The sequence below is a fragment of the Antedon bifida genome, chromosome 7 (genome assembly GCF_963402885.1).
Source record: "Antedon bifida chromosome 7, ecAntBifi1.1, whole genome shotgun sequence".
Lineage (NCBI taxonomy): Eukaryota > Metazoa > Echinodermata > Crinoidea > Comatulida > Antedonidae > Antedon > Antedon bifida.
Genome location: NC_136232.1, coordinates 7,938,584 through 7,962,310, shown reverse-complemented (window position 1 = coordinate 7,962,310; position 23,727 = coordinate 7,938,584). Strand labels below are relative to the sequence as shown.

Here is a 23,727-nt window from a genome sequence, read left to right as displayed (position 1 = left end):
ACCTCTTTATAATTATGGCAATCTTATCGCGTTTTTCATGATGTTCCTAAAATTCGTGATTGCGCCCTCTACCCAATCAATTAGTTAAGCAGCAACAAACTGAAGCTTAGCAACGTACAGCAGTTCAACGGTCTGTCCAATCAATTATGAATTTTTAATAGATTTATTCATAAAAGTGTGACTGATAATTCCCAATAATTATGTCAAAGAAGAGAGCGAAAAGTGGAGGGTCTGCAGGTGTATCGAGATGGGAAACTGGTTTATTGACCACACAATTTGAAGACGTAAGTTTAGGCTAGGCCTAGGCATACCATAGCCTAGACTTAGGCCTAGCTAGGTAGGAGGGCCTACCCTACTGTACTAGAGGCCTAGGCTAGAGCCTAGCCTAGCTAGAGAGGCATGGGCCTAGCCTTATAGATAGAGTAGGTGGGTAGGCTGCCTCTCTAATAGGTAGCCTCTCTAATATGTAGCCTAGCCAGCTAGCACACCAAACTATAAAAAATACATTGATTTATAGTGCAATAATAATAAATACTGCAGATCATAATAATAAAATAAAATACATTCTACTGTATATAAATACTGTACATTATAATGAAATATTATGTAAATTAATGTAAAATAATAATAAAATACAAATAGCGAACGTAAGTATGACTATTAATATTTTATATACAGATTCGATAGTACATGATTTTTTTGTTCGACCATACTCCTTTCTGTAACTCAACGCCATAGGTTGACAACGACAATCCAAGCTTAAAGCACGCATGGCGTTCCATACAAATAAATAACGATATTAAACTGGCGGCCGCTTCGACCATACTCCACTATAAGTATAGAATAAGCCTAGCTTATGCTGTAGGGTGGTAGGATTGTTAATGTAATTCTCTCTGATAATGAAAGCATTTATTAATAATAATAATAATTTTTTTTTGACAGGATGAGTGGAAATGCACAATTGCTTTTATTGTTGGGAATCGTCTAACAGATTATGACCACATATTAGCGCTCACCAGTACAGTAGAATCCGGGTCACGCAAACTATTCAGTGTTATTTCAAAGGATCTTCTGATAGATGAAGTAAGTAAATAAAAACAAAAATAGTAATAATATTGGTTTTTGGGTCATCCAGGAATGCCTCTCGAATTCGATACTAATTTTTCTTTTCATTTTTTAGGTCAAAGAACTTGGTAGTTCAAAAAGTAAAAAGACAAAGGACACACCATTATTTAGTGAAATCTGTGAAGTAGCAAAGGTACATCTTGATCAAGGAGATGAGATTCCAATACAGCTGTTAAGTAAGCTTCTGAAATGGAAGTTGTTGGCTATCAAACAGAAAGATGAGAAAAGACGAGAAGATGAGAAAAAGGTGAGAAAAGGATCTTTATTTATGCATAATACAATAACATGTCACATTATTTACACTATCAGACAAAAATTCCATGTGCCCATATATGGATATGATGATGTCATATCACTACCATATTTGGGCACATCACACCTTTTTTGTCAAACTAGTTTGATAGTGAAGACAAAGCTGAAATGTATACAGAAATTTAGTCTTAGCTATTTCAAATAAATCAAAAAGTAGTCCGATAATTAATTGATTATTGTACTACTTGGAGTAGTTTTATCCAGTCAGTGACTTGATTTACAATATATAACTGATATCTTGTGTTGCTACCAGGGCAACGACAACAAGGAGAAGAAAGGAGGGAAGGAAAAAGGTTCGAGAAGTAAATCCCCTACGAAGGGAAAAGGAAAAAAATCTCCTGAAGTCCCATCACCAAAGAAAGATAGCAAACTGAAGAAGAGAGGTGAAGATAATGATGAAAATAAATACATTGGTAAGGATACATTTTTGTAGAACTTTACTCATCTCAACATCAATATATTTTTTATTAAAGGTCCACTTACAACATTTCAATGTTGCTACACCTGTTGCATTTCTTTCTATTTTGAACATCATTTTTGTTTCAATTTCAATTAAAAATCTAAAGTCATATACTACAAGGTTTTTGTATAGGTAAAGCTGATGTTGGTGTTAGAGTGTAGGCCAAGGGTAAGGGCTTTGCATACCAAAAAGGTCTCCTCTATTATTCTGTAGGTCTTGTTTATCTAAACAAAAACCCTGTACTTCCAATTTCTTTACTTTTTTTGTAGATGATGAACCTGATGACGGCCCTCAACATTACGTTATCATCGAGGGTTTTACACAGGTCGCCCTCTTACCGCTCCTCAGTGATCTGCAAATTAACGTTGACAGCATCATTAAAATCACGTCTGAAAACTACGAAAGTTACGAAAAACTGAAGAAGCAACTAGAAGATGAAGAAGATGAGGATCCTAAACCTCCAGAAGGTTAGTTAGAGTCATCCAGATACTGTAGTGATATGCCCAAATATGGTAGTGATGTGCCCAAATATGGTAGTGATGTGCCCAAATATGGTAGTGATAAGACATCATCATGTCCATATATGGGCACATCACATTTTGATAGTGTAGATAGAGCTTAAAATATGTCATCCAATAGTAGAAAGAATTGGATCATAATCCTGATTGGCAGTTTATAGGCGGAGAAAGATCCAGAAGTGCTAACATGATATTAATATTCTGTTAAAAATTAATAGCAAAAAGTAGTTCATAATTTAATTTCAGTGGCTGGTAGAACATTCTAAAGCTCTATCTACACTATCAAACTTTATGTCACAAAAAATGTGATGTGCCCATATATGGACACGATGACATCATATCACTACCATATTTGGGCGCATCACACTTTTTTCCCCAACTAGTTTGATAGTGTAGACAGAGCTTTAGATTAAGTAATATATTATTATTTTTGTTGTAGTACTTGAGGCTGAGCGGAATGAGAGAGATATACAATCTGCTGAGATCAAGAAATTCTGGGATCAGCATGAATCAATGTTGAGGAAGAGTCCTAAAGACTCAAAGCTGCATGATGTGGCCAGACTTGCATACACCATCAAAGAGAAGACTATACCAACAGATCTTAATGACAATGAACAGAAGGTTATTATACTTTTTTGTCTGTCCGTCCATTATACCAAAATTAGCTCATTTAAGTTTAGTTCCCACTAGTGTATACTAACAGATCTTAATGATAACAGAAGGTTATTACACTTTTTTGTCTGTCTGTCCATTCTACCAAAATTAGCTCATTTAAGTTCAGTTCCCACTAGTGTATACCAACAGATCTTAATGACAATGAACAGAAGGTTGTTATACTTTCTGTCTGTCTGTCCAGCATACCAAAATTAGCTCATTTAAGTTTAGTTCACACATAGGTGGCTGAAAGTATAATTTGAATTGTCAACTGGCTTGTGCTGTGCCTATGTCATTGCATTGCATCCAAATAGGAGAACCAAGCTTTAGTATGCAAAAAAAACCAAGTACTACTGTACATTGTTTGAGATGAGTAGGGATGTACTGGTTTAGACAGCATCTAACAGTTATACCTAGGCAATCTGTGCCTATTTGGGATTTGGAACAATGTAATTATTAATGTATTTACTAATTGTATTAAAACATTGTTATTCATTTGTTTAATAGATGGAATTTGGTACAGCATTGTTTGAAGACATAGCCTGCTTGATGTATGATCTTACAGACTTGAAACGACAGTATAGCAATTACAGAGAGAATGTGAAGCTTTTAGCTATACCATCTCCAAATGCAACGGTTGCACCATCAGGTATGAGTAACATAAGTAAAAGCGTGGTTGCCGCTAGCGACCCGACACAACCTACGCGATGAACCACGCTTTAGGACTCTTGTCTCTAAACTATTAGTACAATTTGGTATACAGTAGAATTAAAGAATTATTAAGGTGTCCCCTGAATATTAGTGGTTGCTAGGAGTGTTGTCTCAATAAGGGATTGACTGTGGTGTTAACATATATTTTCCCTTAGTGTCCTCTTAATAGGGGTGTCCCCTGAATATTAGGGGTTGCCCCTTAATGTCCAATTGATAGGAGTGTTGTCTTTATAAGAATTGACTGTGGTGTTAAAACATATATTTTCCCTTAGTGTCCATTTCCCCTGGATATTAGGGGTTTCCTCTTAGGGATTGGCTGTGGTGTTGAAACATATATTTTCTCTTTATAGGTGACCCCTGAATATGGCTATTTTAAAGGTGTTCCACTGCACCCTGTATACATAGTGTAGTTCTTGAATAGGTTGTATTGTATTATGTACAGTACCTATAAACTATATTTTTTATTTTTATTATTTTATTTTTGTACTTCTTACACTTTCTTCTGTATACCAAATATATTATACATAAACTATTGATTATTATTAATATGATGTTACGTTACTTACAGTTCCAGATATTCAGTCATCCGTGTCCCTCCCTCCAACCAGCATGCAACAAATGCAGGGGGAATTCCCAGCTGACCACAAAGATGGAAAGGTCGAAGTTGACATGCGCTACTACAATGAAATGATGAACAGCTTGCCTTTTGAGAGTGTCAGCGTACCACTGATGGTACATTGCATGTTAGAACAGGTAACAATTAGTGTTCTAGTCTGTTTTCTTGGATGTTATAAACTTCTGATCTGATACAATACATTTAAAGCTCTGTCTACACTATCAAACTTTATGTGACAAAAAAATGTGATGTGCCCATATATAGACATGATGATGTCATATTGCTGCCATATTTGGACATATCACCACCATATTTGGGCACATCACACTTTTTTTGTCAAACTAGTTTGATAGTGTAGACAGAGCTTTAGTTACTTTTGCCACAGTTTATCAAACTTTTATTTACAGGTCGTAGCTTCTGAAGAAGGAAAAGTTCCGCCTAGTGAAATAGCTTTAGAACCAAGAGAGGACAATTTGAATCATAGCCTGGCCAACCATGTCAACCAGATGGCACTCAAACTCACAATTTCAAATGACTCTAGGAAGGTATATGTAGCCATGTTTCTCTTTACTTCTTGGAAATATTTCTAAAGCTCTGTCTACACTATCAAACTTTCTGTGACAAAAAAATGTGATGTGACCATATATGGACACGATGATGTCATATCACTACCATTATTGGTTTTGTCAAACTAGTTTGATAGTGTAGACAAAATTTAAAACATAGTTCAAATGAAATGAACCTTACAATACTAGTTGATTTTGAATTCTGAGTGATTATGTGATTTTGCTAAAAACCTAGTGGCATTTTGTGTCAGTCTGGGCTTTGGCAACATATCAATTTTGTATGCTTTATGTTTTATGTACTGGATGTAGAGATTTAAATTATTAAACAATTTTGATAAAACCTTACATTTGTTTAACAACTTAAAAATTTACACTTTTAGCAAATAGAGGATGAATTACACATTGAGAAGAAAGTACCAGATGCTGGTGTCAAGCAACCTCACCTGATCAACTTCCACGACAAAATGGCGTACCGCCTCAACCACCTGAAAGAGATTAATGGATTCAATCCAGTTGAAGTTGAAAAGAACATGCTGAAAAGCTCACCTTCTGCTAGGCTTTGTAAATTTCCACGACCAACAACGAGAGTCGTAAAAGAGCGTGCAGCGCGCCTGCAGGAATTGATGTACTTCTGCGCTAGTGGAGAGCTCACAGCGGTTGAAATCGATCGCGCCTTTAAACAGTTTGTCTTTGAGAGTCTTTGTCTACGTGATACTGAGGACGATGGTAAGATATGCGAAGCAGAGAAAGCTGAAGTTGTCTGGGATGATCCCTATCCAGTTTATGAACAGCCTCAAGAAAAGTCTCCCGTACAAGGTATTTTAAATATTGATTTATATCTTGATAATAATATCCTATAAATATATTTTATATAAATAAATATATTGAATAAAAGGTAAAGGTAAATGCCGTATTCATTTCTGAGTGTATGGATGAGCTGTTAGGAGCTCATTTTACTAAAGCCTCAGCATTGTGTGGTAGGGTGACCAGTTCCTTTCCACACTGCGTTTTTTTCCCTAGTACTTGTATACAGCTGAGTAGACTGGGAGTTGTCGGGAATTGAACCCTGGTCTCTCTGTATAATCATTCTTAAAACAAGTTTTATAAAATATCATTCCAGAGCAAGTGACCAAAGAAGAACCATCTAGTAGGCCTGGAACTGGTATTCTGCGATCTGACAATACGTTGCGATCAAAATCACGTCTTGGGTCTGCTGGAAGTGTGAAGTCTGTGAAAAGCACAGGTACGCTGCCAAAACACATTTTACTTATTACTGAAATTGGGCAGATTTTGTAAATTTGTTAATTTGAAGGCAATAATTTGCGAATAAATAGATTAATTTAACACCACAGCCATGGTGGAGCGCTATATTTGAAATACAAGCAAAATTATTACTTAGCATACTCAAATGGACCTTACATACTCAAGTTATTAACTTGTGGGCCTTCCCTCATCATAGGACTCTAATAGAAACAACATTGGTTGATTTAAGAATTCCAAATAATCAGTTGATTTTTTCACAGAGATTTCTTTTCAAAGTTCTCAACCAAGGGGTAAGAAATATGAGCTGCTATTTGTTTGAAATATTTCACTTTAGCTCAGAATAGATTCTGTCAATGTTTCCTTGTTTGATTGATCATGTTTCACATTCCCTTATAACATAGAATCCTTATTTGTTTAGTATTGATAATTTTTCTTTGGAGTTCAAATAGTCTCATAATTGACCACTAAGTAGTTAATTGTTATTGAAATTTGACCTCTGAACTTTTTAATATTAATGATCAAGTATTATCCTTTTTTGCGACCTGATCTTTCAACAAAAAATGTCCCACATTGATTTGACTTCTGAACTTTTCACCATAAATGGTCAGAGGGTATATTGAAATTTGACATCATTATTTTCAATATACATTTCTTTGTATAGTTTCCTATTTGTATACAGTTGGCTTTTAATCATAATATCTTGTGTGAACATCTCCATAAAATGCATCCATTAGTATTGAGATGCTAGACTATAATCTTAAAAGTGTTTTAGAGAACAATACATAGATTTTCTTTAATAGAAGTAATAGATTAGAAAATGTATCTTAAATAATGAATTAGTGTTTAGTCATACTGTAGTTTGCACCCTTTTCTTCTTTCTTTTGCACTCTCTCTACCAATTCAAAGGTGACAACGCAGGTAGAGTATCTATGCTAGTTTGTCTTTGTATTGCATGCATCTTTATTCTGCCGAATGTTGTCCTGTTCTGCCGAATGTTGTCTTGTTCTGCCAAATGTTCAGTGGTGTAACGGCTATGAGCGCTCATTGGCTAAACTCACTGGGCCCCTTATGAAGGCCCCTGAGCAGTGCCCAGAGGAAAAAACCGGCATTAAAATATGGCTAAAAACGCTTGAATCATTCCTAAACCAGGGGCCTCAGGTCTCTACGTTACGCCGCTGCAAATGTCCTTGTTCTGCCGAATGTTGTCTTGTTCTGCATGGTAGTAGTTCCTTAGAAGTTGTTTTGGAATGTTACTTACATTTAGTGTTCTTAAAATCAATATTCTGATCTTATAAATTGTTAGTAATATTAGTACTTTTTATATTTCATAATTAATGCTTAGTATTTGTGCATGTTTTGTCAATTTCTTTAGCTCCTGTAATAGGAATCTTGTACTAGCAATTACATCATCATCATATAATAGTCAACATCATATCATATAATAGCATCATCAAATATAATTCATTCAACATATAAAAATCATCACATATCACTTATATATTTTTCTAGATGTATTATAGCATGTTTCATTTGTTTTTAATGATGATGTTTTTCTATGTTTAGTAAAATCATTTTACCTAAGAATGTTTAGAAATGTGTGTATAATGTCCTTACTATTTTTTTGTTTCATTGCTATTATTATTTACATACATTATTATATTTAAGGATCCTGACACATTCCATAATGACTGAAATGAAAGTGCTTTTATTGCGGAGTTTTTTTTGGTGCAGTTTTTGCTGCCGCACACACTTTTTGCTTTTATCATTAATTTTTCATATAAAATAATGTCTTTAATTTTAATGTTTTGTTACTTAGCATCATGTCATCAGTAATTCATAAAACATTATCCACTATGATTCGTTTACCATATTTATTTGAATAAACGCCACCTCAAATAAACACCCCCTCAAATAAACGCCCCTCAAATAAACACCCCTCAAATAAACACCCCTCAAATAAACACCCCCTCAAATAAACACCCCTCATAGAATATTTATTCGATTTTACAACCAAAAAAATAAAGGCCACCCTCGAATGAACGCACAACACAGCTGTTTCCATTCTCTTTTTAATTACCATAAAATTAATCACATACAAGTGTTATTTTTCCTAATCACTGAAATTGAAATCAGTGTCCAACACAAACTTCCCAAAGATTTATTTTACAAATATAAACAGGTAAGTGTTTAGTTTTTCGAGATCCCTATAGCAGCAGAGTAACACGTTTTCTTCATGATTTTCAGTCCACTTTGAAAAGGATGCTGATGGACAGCCAATAATACCAGAGAAGGACATCCAGAAGCCACCAGAGATCACACTTTCAACAACTTCATCATCTGAAAAAATGCAGGAAGGACCAGTGCATACTGGGATAGGTGTCAAGGATCTTGCAGAACGAGAGCTACGGAATCTTGATGAGTGGTCCTACGCTGAGTACTTCGAGCCACATGTTCTTTTACAGGTAAGGTTCCTGGATGATGCCTCATAGTGGGTTGAATGGGAAGTCACTTTATATTAGCAAACGCTTCGTTTCATGATGGTAGATAAAAAAGAAAACAGTTTAACAGACGGTTGTTTAACTTGGATAGAGCATGCTTTCCATCGTTAAATTAATAGCTAGATTGCATTTGAGACAGTAGACAAAAAAGATGGTAATTTAACTGTGATGGCTTTGTGACATGGATGGGATGCATGTTCCACTGGGCAAGTTCCACTGGGTATGTTCCATTGGTCACGGTCTGTTTTAAATTATCTTCATATCTCATTTACCGTCCTGTTACACTCGCTACTGTCTTCTTGGCTTACCTTCAGTTAAATTTCTCTTTTCTGGTTTGAAAATCCATCTTATATACTTTTCTATATAATGCTCACTAATTAAATCTTTGTTTTTATTATCTCTATTAGGTTTTAGAAGAAGCCAACCACTCTCTTCCATACATCGACACATACTTTCACAAGAGAGATCATTCCTTAATGGTTGTCATGCATAATCCTGTTGGGCCTGAACGGATGAACTATGACAACTGGAACACGCAACTTCATTCTGATGTTGGATTCAGGTACAGTATATTTAAAACATTTTATTTTGTCTAATTCATTGGACAGTGTTTGAAGTTGAATTGAAAGATTGTTGTACTTGGACCCGACTTCATTTTCTATTTTTATTTTTCTTGCTTTTTTGTTTATCACATCAAGACAATGGGATAAGTAAGTTTTATTGTGAGGTATAATTTTACAGTGTACTAGCAATTATGCTGTCTTCCTGTGATGCTTCCTGATATGTTTGTCATGTACAAGATATCTTAAAAAAATATAGGTCTATTTTGGAGCAAATAGTTTGTCTGGATGCTTTATTACATCCAGTGGTATGTGTCATTCAGAGCTTCAAGTTTGTTTTGGTAATGCTGGCTATTCTGGAGTATTGTTGATTCGCTTTTCTGTTTTGGTGTTAAGTTTGTTGATGATGTTTCTTTTGTTGCTGATGTATTTGATGGGTTTTCTCTTCAGTTTTGTTGATTTTTTGCTCACGCCGTACTCATATTGCTAGTGTTACTCCTTGAGCATTTTACTTTTAGAGTGTCAATCCAAGCCATGCAAGTGCCATATTCTTAAATAAGGACTTAAAACTGGTGGCACACATTTGGCCCCTCAATGTTCTGGTTTATTCAAACCAATGGTAAACGCGGCATCAGGCTAACAAGCCCTGCCAGTTCAATCTTTTTGCTAAGGAAACCACGAGACTCTTAAAAGGATTAACATTTGTATTCACCTTTTTCCAGAAATTACTTGGAACACATTTCAGAATCAATTGCTGATTGGACAGAATCAGAAGAGGTTAAGTATCAAGAAATATTTCACCAGAAGGAGATGGAAGCTTTGAGGAAGGCAGCTGAATCACCAGCAGCATCAAGCTCAAGAGCTGCATCCTCTAAAAGTAGAACACGATCACAATCACCAAAGAAGAGTAGATCAAAGTCTCCACGAGGTACTGTTCACAATTTTTTACTGCATTTACTGCAGTAACTAAGTTGTTTTACTGCAGTAACATTAGATAGTTTCAATGTATAAGTTTATGAGTCAGTCACTGCAATAAACAGCGTATATGTATTACCAAAAAAAGCTTGCTAGATAATTGTATAAACAGGTTACAGAAGTAAACAAATGTAGGTACTACATTAACTGCAGTAGAATTATTTTTACCCAAAGTAAAACAAACATTTGAAAACTTGGTCTATGGTATTGTATGGTGTTTCTTTATTGATGCAAGTTTGCATTAAATCTGTATTCATCATCAACAATTAAATCTAAAGCTCTGCCTGCACTATCAAACTTTAAAAAAATTTGATATGCCCATATATTGACATGATGATTTCATATCACTACCATATTTAAGCATGTCACTACCATGTTTGGGCACATCACATTTTTTTTGTCAAACTAGTTTGATAGTGTAGGCAGCGCTTAAGAAACCATGCGTAACTAGTAAGTTACAGCAAATGTCTTAATTGTGTTTGTTTTTGTGACACAGGTAGGAAAAGTGTGAGTCCTAGCCAATCTGTAGATCACCTGGATCCAGATGGAGGCCAGTTTATGCGACCAAATTCCATGAAAGCTTGGAAAATTGAGAACGACAAATTAAAGGAGGAGGAACGAAAACAGAAAGAAAAGGGTGCCAAGAAAAGTCGCTGTCGCTCAAGATCTGCCTCACCAAAAAAAACAGATGATAAAGAGAAAGGAAAAGATAAGAAAAGAGACGGATCTGGAAAGGGGAGTGCAAAGGGGAAGAGAGACGAGAAAGGAGTTGAGGAATCTCCTCCTGAACCAACAGGAGAAGTGACAGAAGAAATCCCAGAGAAGATATTACCTGTAAGTATCTGGTTTGAAAAGGGCACTTAAAATAAACTTTAACTCTGGCTACAAGCTTGTCAAGCTGTATTAAGCATATTATTGAAAGTGTAACATCTAGTCCACAGCGCCTTATTGAGCACTTTAGTGGATATGTGCGCTTTACAAAGGAGTTGGCCATTAATGAAAGATTTTTGCATTATAGTTTTTATATTATATTACCTTTGCAAGTGGATTAAACATGAATGATTTGAAATATGACAAATTAGTTGTTTTTGTTTCAGTTTATTGGGTATAATGTTGGAAACAATCTTCTACATGTCGGTGGTCAAACTAAAACATTGTTCCCAAGCGATGGAGGTCTGATTCGCACTGAGACTACTCAGTTTATACAAGGTATTTTAATAAAAATAATAACATGTCGATCTTATATAGAGCTTAATGCACAAAGCCTCTAAGCGCCTTATATTATTACCCCGGTAATGTTTTTGGATCTCACAATTAGTAGTCCAACATCCAACACACTATGCCACACACTCTTAATTGTCCATTTTGATAAGGTCTACATTGTATGCAGTGTTGTGGCATTAAATGTTCTGCAAAGCAAGTTGGATAGTTTCATAAGAATTACTGTATGAAGCTATACAAATTTAAACTAAAGTTTTGTGGTTTTCATAATAATATAAATAAATAATATTTGATTATGACAACATTTTCAGGATCAAGTTTCGTAAAGATGAGCATTTTCAAAGATGGACATGTGTTTAATGTCCATCTACTGGAGCCAAAAGCACCTAAATCTGAAGAAGATGATTTGTCAAAGGTCAATGAAGATAATTTTGATGAAAAAGCAGACAGTGAACAGCCAGAAAAGACTGATGCTGAAAAAGGTAATTGTTTATCTACACTATCAAACTAGCTTGACAAATGAAGTGTAATGTGCCCAAATATGGTAGTGATATGCTTAAATATGGTAGTGATATGACATCATCATGTGCATATATGGGCCCACAATACTTCTTTGTCACATAAAGTTTGATAGTGTAGACAGTGCTTAAAGCAAAGACTTATTCTACCACTATGATGAGTCAGCCTATTTGGCTGTTGTGAATATATCTCTGCATTAGCTGCAACACCACTATTGCCTCACTTAAAGAAAGAAGGTTTAGGAGTGACATAGTTCTGTAGCTTGGATGCCCTGAGTCCTATCTCCTTCACCTCCACTCCCAAAGTCTTGTTTCAAGACATTGCATGTATAAATCTTGTGCTTTCTTGACTTTTCACTTTGTGTGCCCAGAGAAATAAATAAAAATTCCTTTTCAACAGATGCCGTTACAGAAACTGATCCTAAGTTAGCTGAACCTTTGAGTCAATTTGGAGCATTCACAGCTCATCTGAATGATGGAATGATCTTGTCATACAGTTGCTATGGTAGCAGTGGAAAGCCTGACAGAGCAGGTAAGTTTGTGAATTTTAAATTTATATTATAATTGCAACTGGTTAGGTATAAATATTGAACTTTTCTTTTACTTTGATTCAACCATTTTGAATGCCAACACCACTAACAACAACATTAAATCCGTACCTAAGGGCTTCTTTGCTCAGGCATCAGAGATCTGGAACCAACTTCCTCGTTCCATCCGTTACACTTTTCAATTAAAAACTCTCCTATTTCAATAGCTATTCTTTTCATGTGAGACTCCGGTAAAGAGCACTTTATAAATGTTCGATATTATTATTTTTATTATTATTATATTCATCTATTATAAACTATTATATTATTTCTTTTATCAGAAAAAGTTGAAGAGGCAGATATATTCATTCTTCCACCATTGAGCACCTCTCCACCTCCCCAATCACCGTCACCAAAAGGTCGAGCTGGGTCGGCCAAGAAAGGGAAGAAGCAACAGCAACAGCAACTGGAGCAAGAGAAACTTGCTCAACAACAACTGTTAGAACAACAGCAGAAAGAGGTTTACAGTGATCCTTTTTATCTCTTAATTACAAAATTAAGTCATAGTCATAGTATCTTTATTTGTCCATTAAAAAGAATTAACAGAAATTTGTTTTGAAAACTGGAATATCATATATATATATATATAAATAAAACAGTAAAAATACACAGAAAATTGCACCAACACAGATAAGCACTATAACAACCAAAGGGAACCATCCCTTACTAGCATTCCACATAGTTTATTACAGTGTAACGTTTATTTTTATTAAATAATGTAGGAAGAAGAACGAAAAAGTAAGGCTAAGGAGGAACGAGCAAAAACACCAGAACCAAAGTTACCAGACTTCCAACAACTTTATATCTCAAGCCCAGATGGTCTTTCCGTCAGCTACGGCCTGGAATCAGGTACAACTAACATGTTTATTTTAATTTCATTACTTTCAGCAAACAAACAAGCAGGCAACACAATAGAAGCGGAGTGTGGAGGAGGTCAAAATCAGAAAAACCACTTTCACCAGGAATGGTGTGACCCTCCGACTCCGACTTCCATAAAATAACAGCAAAAAAACACAAACCACAAAAATTGAACAAAATGAGTTCCATATTTTATATACTAATTGTTATATTATTAATTTCATAAACTAACTTAGCAACATCAGCTATTGACTAAAAAGTAGGAGAATAACTGCCAGGTAGATTTGAATACTTGAAATTGTGGTTTTTGAATAGACTAGAGTGTTGAGATTAGGGAGAAAATTCACCTATGAATGTATTTAAGATTATTTTACAGATATGTTATTGGTTCCTCTTTATAAGTTTTTTTCATTTAACTTTGCAGTTGCTACATCTGAGATTACTGAAATGCCAGTGAAGTTATTGGTCAGACAAGCATATCATTCCAAAACAGCTCAGAAACAAGAATGTGAGGCTGCTCGTAAAATTCCTGCCATGATGGAAGGATCGCGCTTAATTACCAGTTATGGCGCCGTCATCAAGTTTATGCTTGATGGAACCACACAGGTGAACTTGTTTTTTTCACTCACAAAATCATTGTATATTTATAGTTACGAATAAAACAAAATGATTAACTGAAACTCTCTCTTTTTTAGGTTCTCTTCCCTGATGGAACCGTCAGTGGGGGTACTGGACCTGGACCGGTAGCCATTGCCAGACCACCAACCAGTCCAAAATTGAGGGAGGAGTCACCAACCAGGGCAGGCAGTGCATTAAGTGCTGAACTCCAATCTAAAAAAAGTAAGTCGAGGTCTAAGTGTTGCTTGTTTCTAAAAGTCTTTATGTTATGTTCAAAAGAATTTATGAGTGTCTTTGAGTACTGCTTCCTGGTTGTTAGAATGGCGTTATACAACTCATAGGCCTACATTACATTCCACACTTTTGAAGCCTCAAACAAAGTATTTTAATGTGTGTTCCATAATACTTCAAGGTAATGTGAAGGCATCTCCCAAAGGTGCATCTCAGACAACTGAAGAGATACCAATGGAAGAACCAGAAATACTGCATGAATGGATAACAACATCGCCATCTGGTGACAGAATTGGAACAAAGGGAAATGGCAGTGTGTTTGAGGTTTCACCATTGATGCTCTATTTGGCAACTGACCCAATGACCAAGGAGGTAAGTCTTTGTCTGACAGCTTTTGTGTCTATGATGACACACATGCTGTTTCAGCCCTTGATCAGTTCATACACTTTAAATGTAAATGGATGGAGAAAAATGTAATTAAGCCCTCAATCTTTTCCTGTAGAAAATTATTTTAATTATAACATGTGTCCAATTAATTCCTTAAATAGCATCTGTAATAGAATAGATTATTTGTAAAATTAATTTTGTCTTACGAAGGTAATGACCACAAGAGAGGACCGAGTGGTCACCATTGACCGTCCTGATGGCACCAAGATTGTAGACCACAATGAAGGCACAAGAATTACAACATTTTTTACTAATATAGAAGTAAGAGATGGTATTTCAGTTCAAGAAGAAACTGGTATGTGTTAGCTTCCAAATATGGTAGTGATATGACATCATCATGTCCATATATGGCACATCACATTTTGTTGTCACATACTGTTTGATAGTGTAGACAGAGCTTAACATATAATTCTAAATTTGTTTTTAGGTGAGAAACAGGCAGTTACTGTACGTATGGTACGGCACGTCAAGGTTGAATGCGTAGGCTTTGCTACAGTTATCATGAATTGCGACGACAGCATTGCGACAACCATATTCCCAAATGGTACACAAGTCATAACTATGCCGGACGGTTCCTATGAAATCCTTCACAGCGAGGGCTCAAGAATGACTGTAGATCCAGAAGGAATGTGTGCTTATCTGCCAAAGCCGGATAATTTAAATATCATAGAAGATCTGAAAACCCCAAGTGTGTACGTGATAGGCCATAGTGGTGATAAGATCCTGCAGTTGAGAGACGGAAACGGGAACTTTTTCACTGTTATGAACACTGGAGAGGTAGATGTGTTTGTGCGCCCTAAACCACCAAAAGAAGAAAGCAATGAGGAAGCAGAAAATGAAAAAGAGAAATTTGATGAGTTTTTAGAAGAGAAAATCGAAGCATTCTATGAACACCCACCACGATTCTTTATTATTAAAAATGACGGAAGCGGTATGGAGCTGTTAAGAAACCAAAATGTCATGGATTATTTATCAAATGCAGAGTGTGATCCAGCAACTGCCATCCTTGGTGACCCCTTACCAGATCATCCAGGCGTGACTGGTATCACTATTATGCGTCCATACACAGAGAACATCTGCAGCACATGGCTAACACAATTGGAAGAACCAAGCGTTGTACCACCTAATCTAAAATCCAGAGATTTTAAAACTCTTCCATCGTATGAAGTGAAAACATCTGGTCCTATTTTTGGTACAAACGTTGGTAAAGGTGTTGCTGTTGGGTCGGTTAAAGGTCAAACGAAAAGCATCCAGCCACCAAAGTGTCCAAAAGCTATTGAACTTCGACAGTTGATACAGTACACAGGGATTTCGAGTGAAGTTCGTGCTCAGATGCGAGATGGGTTACAGGCTTATGCAGATCATATCCGGAGTAAGCAAGAAGCTTGGAAGTCACAGGAAGTTTGTGATCCAAGAGATACTAAAGAGAAAGCCAATGCTGGAAAGCTTTTGGGAGATATCCTTTTACAAGAAGACTTGTTTTTACACCAGATCGTTCCAAAAAAGGTAAGATATAATTAGTAGTCGACATTTATTTTTGTATTTGTACAAGTGTTTTTGTTTAAATCAGATATTCATTCTGAATCAACAATTTAATATTAGTATTTTGAACGTGTTGTTATTCTGTCATAACTAGAGAAGTGAATTTATAAACAAAAACCTTGACACCTAAGGTGGACAGTGTAGCAAGCAAGGAAAAAACTATATTCATTAAATCAGACATTCATTTTGAGTTGAAATACATTATACTGTACTGTCTATTTTGTCGTACTAGGAAAGTGAATTAATAAAACAAGTGAACAATGAAAAAGCCAGTGACCCCAAAACTAAGCCTGCTCCAATGGTAAACCTGCCTGCTAACAAAGGCTTTGGCTCAGGCCTAAGAGATATGAAATCAGAGGGTGATGTTATCAGCATGTATGAAAAGGTTACAGCACCACCGGTACCAGTGACGCAGAAAATATCAGTTGCCAGATATTCAAATGAAGATTGGCAGAAAGTTAGGTAATATTTGAGTGAACACTGAAAAACAAACAAATCTTTCTGAATATTTAGCCTTGCTTTACTGTGTTTAGATAAAAAAATGTAACACAGCATAAAACTGTTTAAATGAAAATGTAATTATTCCAGAGATGACTTGGAAGAAGAGAAGAACTGCCGAAATGCTTTGAAGAACAGAGAGGTGCCTCCATACTTTAGCAGCAGTTGGGGTCAAGACTTCCTGGCTTCAAATCAAGAACCAGATATGGCAGCTCTTAGTAAAGACCTAGCCAAGCCTAGAAAGCTATCCAAGACTTCAGATCCACCAGCAGACAGCCTACCTGATACTCCTAGTGATTCTCCAGGCCAAAACCATCAAGGTGAGTATGTACGATTTTAAATCAATGAGTGTTATTGCAGACACTTAGATGTTGAGTCTTTGTTAGTTAGGTTGATATTTCTGTTGTCATGTTTGATGTTTCTGTATTCTATTCTTATTATCAAATATACAGTAGTAACATATTTTCTTTATCCCCAATTTTTTAATTCTCAGGTAATGTTGAAACCTCTAATGGACCATCAGTGGTGCCATCCTTAAAACCAGGAACAACGTCTCAAGCCGATAGCTCACCTTCTCCAGTTACGCAAGGTAGCATTATTTATTATTATTATACCTCTCATCTTTCAAAACAACGCTTTTATCATTTTATGACTTTTCCATCTGGCAGGATGGTTTTTCTTCTACACTTTCTATTTCTTGTATAGCATAGTATTATATAGTATCAATCAATGTTGTATCGTCATTTTTTATTTAGCTGTCAGTGTAGCTGTTTCCAGTCCATCAGATGTTAGGCCGACAAACCCAACACCAGGCCACGCAACAGGACAAGGCACACCCACTCCACTGCGCCCAACTAACCCAACACCTGCACATGCATCACAGACTCAGGGGCCTGCCCGACCTGGTAAGAAACTATTCTACTGTTTATCAGTGTTTTAATTGTTACATCGGAAATGACAACAGGATAAGCTATGCAAAACCAATGATCTTATGCATACATAATCACACTTGTTCCTAAAGCAAAGCTTTTGAAAACACACTGTGTCACACACTGTGTCACATACTGTGTAACACAGAGATTTAAGGTTAATAAACTTCAGTGATTTGAAAATGGAGAAAAGTATTGTGGTGGTGAACCCAGATTTAGGAATCTGATAGACCAAGACTCGCATTTATTTGTTTCACAACAAAAACAATGCAATTCATTTAAGATGAGGAAACTGAACCACATAAAGACTATCATCATTATAACATAATATTTAAAGCTCTGTCTACACTATCAAAATTTATGTGACAACAAAATGTGATGTGCCCAAATATGGTAGTGGTATGCCATAATCATGTCCATATATGGGCACATCACATTTTTTTTTTCACATAAAGTTTGATAGTGTAGACGAAGCTTAGGAAAAAAATAATGTGTATGACAATTAACATTATGAATCAGCATGACAATTTATGTCACATGTCTGCCTGTCAGCAAAAAGGTGATGAATGATTGACTGATTTGACATAAGCATAAATGAACTCCAGCTTGCGTACTACCATCTTATTCATGTTTCCAATAACGTTATCCTTATCGCTTGCTTAACAGGTTGTATTCAAGTACATACATCTCTGTGTGTATTGAAACCAAATTGAAGTGATTAGCTTTTCCAATGAAATGATGTACTTATCAGTCATATAAAGCCTCTTGTGTATGACCCCCGTACCTGCCATGAATTACACGGCATCACCTTGGGCTTACCTGCAATGAATTACACAGCATCACCATGGGCCTACTTGTAATTACATTCCATATTACAACATTCCTTTGGGATAGTAACAAATCAGTTTCTAGTCACTGGAGGAAGGTCAAAGGTTAACTTGTGTAATCTTTTACAAATTGGATTCTTTACCATCTACCTTGTGTACATTACTTATGTTTGTAATAACTTTACATCTGGACTGAAAAACTCTTCCAAAACCAAACTGCCTGAAAGTCAAATCAAGACTCGGCTGGTGATGATACTATTATCTAAGTTGGTATCATCATCTTAATTGACATTATAACATTGTCATTATCATACTTTAATTTTTTGGGATTCAACAATATGGAATATTCTTCTATTTCATATAAAAAAACTCGACCAAAACATTTGTAATCCATCTATAGATTAGATTATATGGGACTGGGTCATCATTATACAGATATTGCCTGCTTTTAGGTGCAATATAACATTTAATATTCTCTTATATTTTGTTTGAGGGATTTTGTTTTAATTAAGTTAACCTATATGTATTATTATTTCTGTATCATTATAAATGTAAATGAGCTATTACAGTATAATAATTATTATTAATTACTAGTAGTTATTAGAATAACAATTATATTAATTTAAGGAAACCCAACACCAGTAGGCAACCAGGGCATGACAAGTGAAACGCCCTCTAGTCGCACATCAAATCCGCTGTATGCTTCCGCAATCCCGGAACATAATGAAGAAGACCAAGATCCAGCTGGTATGTATCAATCAAGCCATGGCATTTACAACAATATTAATAATATAACAATATTCATTCAACACAATCTTGCCAGGAGCGAGCAATAGGCATAGGTCCGAGCTCTTGCTCCAATGTTAAAACGGCAATAATTTATAAACAAAGTTAGCAAATTAGTTAAAATAACATAAAAAATACATACAATGGTGTGTAAATTGATGCAGAGTGAGGTAAACTACTCTGGCAGTTCCATTATTGTGATCTTTTTTATCAATAGGGGCCTACTAAATAGCAGGGGAACATAGAATGAATGATTTCTACCTATATTAACTTTGAATGTGTTTCTCTTTAGTCCCAGCCATATCACATGGAATCACCAATACTGAAGAGTACAAAGTCACAGAGGATTTTCCATCAGCTAGAGAGGACCTTGTGTTAACCAGAAGCCTGGTTGTTGATGTCAATGGTGACCCCAGGAAAGAAAGTGTGACCCTCCCAAGTTCCATATTAGGGCAGAAGCCTGGTGCTTTGCCTAACCAAAAGGTATTTTATTGTTTCCTAAAGCATTCCATGTATAATGTATAATAATTTCAATCTTATACCTAATAATTGTCACAGTAGAGAATCAAGGCAATCTAACAACAGGATGCTGAGCTCCGGAGATCAAAGGGTTATCTGTGATGCGATACGATCGTGCGCCACGAAAAACATGTACATAGTACAGTACTGTTGGTATTTGTCGCAGCCAGACATAAGATCAAAGAACTGTTATGAGTTCCTATCTTGGCAAGGCAAGCTCAGTGTCCTGTTGTTAGATTGCCATGGTAGAATTAAGGCAACGTATATTACCATTATAAGAGTGTTTTTTAAGTCTGCTCATACTTATAGTAGGGTTACCAGAAGGTCATCATGTACGGTTGCAATCCACCTAAGAAAGTGTTATTTTATCTTAGTTTCAAGAGGTAGAAGACCCAGTACGTAACAAAACATTTAACTCATCGATTGCTGGTGCTAAGATGAAAGGTGTTGGGGATCTAAACAAGATCCGGGGCTTTGAGCTGTACCCCGGACAAGTTAACTTTGGCGTTGTACGGGAAGGCTGTACATACACGTTTAATGTGCTGTTGAAGAACATTGGACTTGACAGCTGTCGATTCAAAGTTAAACAACCACCACCATCTACTGGGTTGAATGTCATTTACAAGTCAGGACCGGTACTTCATTGTCATTTATTGTCTTCTGAACTGATTCACTAGCAAACTAATCCATATTGTGTGACTGACTGAATTGTGGACTCAACTAAATTACTGACTGATTTGTTGATTGATTTTCTGACTGATTTATTGATTGATTTTCTGACTGATTTATTTATTGATTTTCTGACTGATTTATGGATTAATTTTCTGACTGATTTATTGATTGATTTTCTAACTGATTTATTGATTTTTTTTCTAACTGATTTATTGATTGACTTTCTGTCTGATTTATTGATTGATTTTCTGACTGATTTATTTATTAATTTTCTGACTGATTTATTGATTGATTTTCTGACTGATTTATTGATTGATTGATTTACTGATTGATTGATTTGCTGACTGATTTACTGATTGATTGATTGATTTGCTGACTGATTGATTGATTTTCTGACTGATTTACTGACTGATTTATTGGTTGATTGATTGATTGCTGACTGATTTATTGGTGACTGATTTATTGGTTGATTGATTGATTGCTGACTGATTTATTGATTGATTGATTGATTTGCTGACTGATTGATTGATTTTCTGACTGATTTTCTGATTGATTTGCTGACTGATTTGCTGATTGATTTGCTGACTGATTGATTGATTGATTGCTGACTAATTTACTGACTGATTTATTGATTGATTTGCTGTCTGATTTACTGATTGATTTAATGATTGCTGTGCTGACTGATTCAATGACTGCTTCACTGGCTGATTTTATTGACTGATTTATTGAATGATTTTACAGGTGACTGATCTGATTTACTCTTGTCACTAATTAATTGTTTCTTATATTAAAGGTTGCTGCTGGAATGAACGTAACTTTACAACTTCAACTTTATGCCATGGCAGTAGGGGTCAAAGGTGGTAGTGGTCAAGGGTCAATAGGTCATCATGTGGAGATTTCATCAGAGGTCGATACACTTTTTCTCCCAGTTACTGCAGATATCCTTTTAAATTGTCATTACATCTGAAAAAAATTTCTTTGTCGAGTTCCCTATGTATTTTTATTGTCATTGGGAAAGTGTAAACATTGTGTTTTATGAATATTTGCTGGTTATAAAAATTCATATTTGACCTCTGATTTCAAACCAGAAGGCACTTTTTTTTAACATAGGGAACTTGACTATATCAATATATGTAAAATGTTTACAATTTTGTCTATCACTAATGTAAAATTGAAAAAAAAAGTTACAGTTTTCCTTAATACGCTGTACATGTTTTAACGGGCCATGTTTACGATGAACAATGCCGAATACAGGGTAGCATCTCTGTACGTGCTGGAGTGAAGCTGGTGTCCACACGGCCCCCATCAAGGGAAGGCATCATTAGACCGCGCAAAGATCGTTCACAAGGTAACAAATAACTAATATCACAGCCATCATGTTATAGCTATTTTTATATACAGTGGAAGACCCAACAAAGTGCCTCCTATGTAATTAGCCGCAGTGTTAAACATATTTTTTCGGGAAAGAGTCTCTTTAGAACGTTTATAAATTACCAAAAACCATTTACCAACTACAACACAGTATTTAGTTAATTAACTAGTTTGACAAAAAAAGTATGATGTGGAAGTGATATGGTTAAATATCATGGTAGTGATATGACATCATCATGTCCATATATGGGCACATCACATTTGTTTTGGTCACATAAAGTTTGGTAGTGTAGACAGAGCTTTACAATATTTAATCCTTTTTTTTCTCCTCCCCAGAATGCTCTACTGAGTTAGACACTCAAGTTGTTCAATAGGCATCCACCTTTCAGCTCTCTCAAGTCTCACAGTTTACTATTTGAATCTAGATGAAGACTAATAAATGTCAAAAACTATTATTTCAAACACTTTTTTCCTTTTGTAAATATTTGATTTGTAAATTACAAGATATAAAAAAACTTTATTTTTCTTCATAATAAATAGAATAATAAAAATACTATGTTTGGTAAAGAATATAATATATTATTTTGTGAATACTTACCTGGATAATCATATACATTCCATTATTCTCATATTAGTAGCAGTACATCACTTCTGATAATAATGGAATAATCCATTTTGTTAAAATTAATATACCATTAAACACACAACATGATTCTCATCAAATGCTAGGCTAAAACACCTTGAACTTTTGTAAATATTATATCAATATACTTGTTTACATATGATCCTCATTCAATTGTTTGCTGCTAAAAAACCTTGAACCTTTGTAAATATAATATTTATGATTACTGTAATAATATTTCCTTAATACTTTAATTTTTTAATATTGTTATTACACTTGTTTTTAAATTATTCTAATTGAACGTGACATTTTCTTAAATGTGTAAATGTTAAATTCTCAAAATATGTAAATAAGAAATATTTTGTTGAGATTGGATATTTTATTTGCAGTGAATCTTCAATGTTGAGGTTTTTCAATAAACTACTAGTATTGTTTTATCAACGATGATATAAAATAGAATGGAGAGTCATCATAAATTAAATTAAATTAAATGTATTATTAATACTTATCTGTACGTATTATCATTAATAAATTGTCAAATATTCTATCGTTTAACTTGTTTTGTGAACTGAATAATTTGTTATGAATTTCAGATTTAAATATACAATATACATAATTGTTAGACATTTAGATTTTCTTTTATTTATTTCAATTAATTGAATCTACTAGCATCCAAGTTCAGCTAAGATGTTTTAATTATCGGGTTTTTAAATAAAAAAATAAAATAAATCTGTGAAATAAATAGCGCCATCGCTCGTTCAGAATTTCTTACCTAAGTAAAAACTTCAGACGACTCAGTATTGAGTAGGCGCACTTAGAGCGCGCTCTTTGTGGAAGTTGGTTGTGGTTGTGGTGCTACACTACTTTTCTTCATTGTTAAATACACATTGCTCCCTCTGTAAGGTACGTATATTTTTTTCAAATAAAAATATATATGAAATAATACTGTATTTGAAAGTTTGTAGGCCAACCACCTAGCTAGGCTAGGCCTCGCCATGCCTGTCTTTCGTTTTGGCCTGTACTATACATGCCATGTTTTTGGCCCTATCCAGGGTAGGGCCTAGAGATGGAGGCCACCATTGCCAATGTGTTTTGTTTTGAGACCACTGATTTTAAAATGCACCTTAAAAATGTAGTAAGCAATTTGGTTATTCTTATTTATTTGTCAGTCAGTTAATTGATAAATTAAAATTAATAAACATTTAGCTTTCATATATCACCTG

At 35.1% G+C, this 23,727-nt stretch overlaps 1 protein-coding gene across 2 annotated transcripts; it reads left to right on the top strand.

Moving 5' to 3' along the window:
• The first annotated feature begins 128 nt into the window (after nt 1-128).
• Nucleotides 129-23,047, top strand: LOC144847613 (sperm-associated antigen 17-like). 2 transcript variants are annotated; one of them, XM_078704059.1, is made up of 36 exons: nt 129-284; nt 943-1,083; nt 1,181-1,372; nt 1,691-1,850; nt 2,167-2,364; nt 2,855-3,036; nt 3,577-3,718; nt 4,349-4,533; nt 4,804-4,941; nt 5,343-5,778; nt 6,083-6,205; nt 6,486-6,515; nt 8,470-8,687; nt 9,131-9,285; nt 10,006-10,211; nt 10,755-11,092; nt 11,356-11,467; nt 11,791-11,961; nt 12,398-12,529; nt 12,866-13,044; nt 13,307-13,433; nt 13,867-14,048; nt 14,138-14,282; nt 14,473-14,663; nt 14,889-15,033; nt 15,166-16,244; nt 16,513-16,742; nt 16,869-17,098; nt 17,272-17,367; nt 17,534-17,683; nt 19,162-19,281; nt 19,613-19,803; nt 20,214-20,474; nt 21,305-21,451; nt 21,724-21,859; nt 22,219-23,047. In XM_078704059.1, the coding sequence occupies exons 1-36, from the start codon at nt 201-203 to the stop codon at nt 22,254-22,256; spliced, it is 6,990 nt and encodes a 2,329-aa protein (XP_078560185.1). In that variant the 5' UTR covers nt 129-200; the 3' UTR covers nt 22,257-23,047. The 2 variants fall into 2 exon arrangements, with proteins under 2 accessions (XP_078560185.1, XP_078560186.1); XM_078704060.1 differs by lacking the exon at nt 6,486-6,515.
• Nucleotides 23,048-23,727: the final 680 nt, after the last annotated feature.

Bases quoted from the DNA above. Each gene is read 5' to 3' on its own strand.
- LOC144847613 (XM_078704059.1), top strand. From the start codon at position 201: ATGTCAAAGAAGAGAGCGAAAAGTGGAGGGTCTGCAGGTGTATCGAGA. The intron at 9,286-10,005 runs GTACAGTATATT...ACCTTTTTCCAG, and splicing joins CATTCTGATGTTGGATTCAG to AAATTACTTGGAACACATTT. The intron at 14,283-14,472 runs GTAAGTCGAGGT...TAATACTTCAAG, and splicing joins TGAACTCCAATCTAAAAAAA to GTAATGTGAAGGCATCTCCC.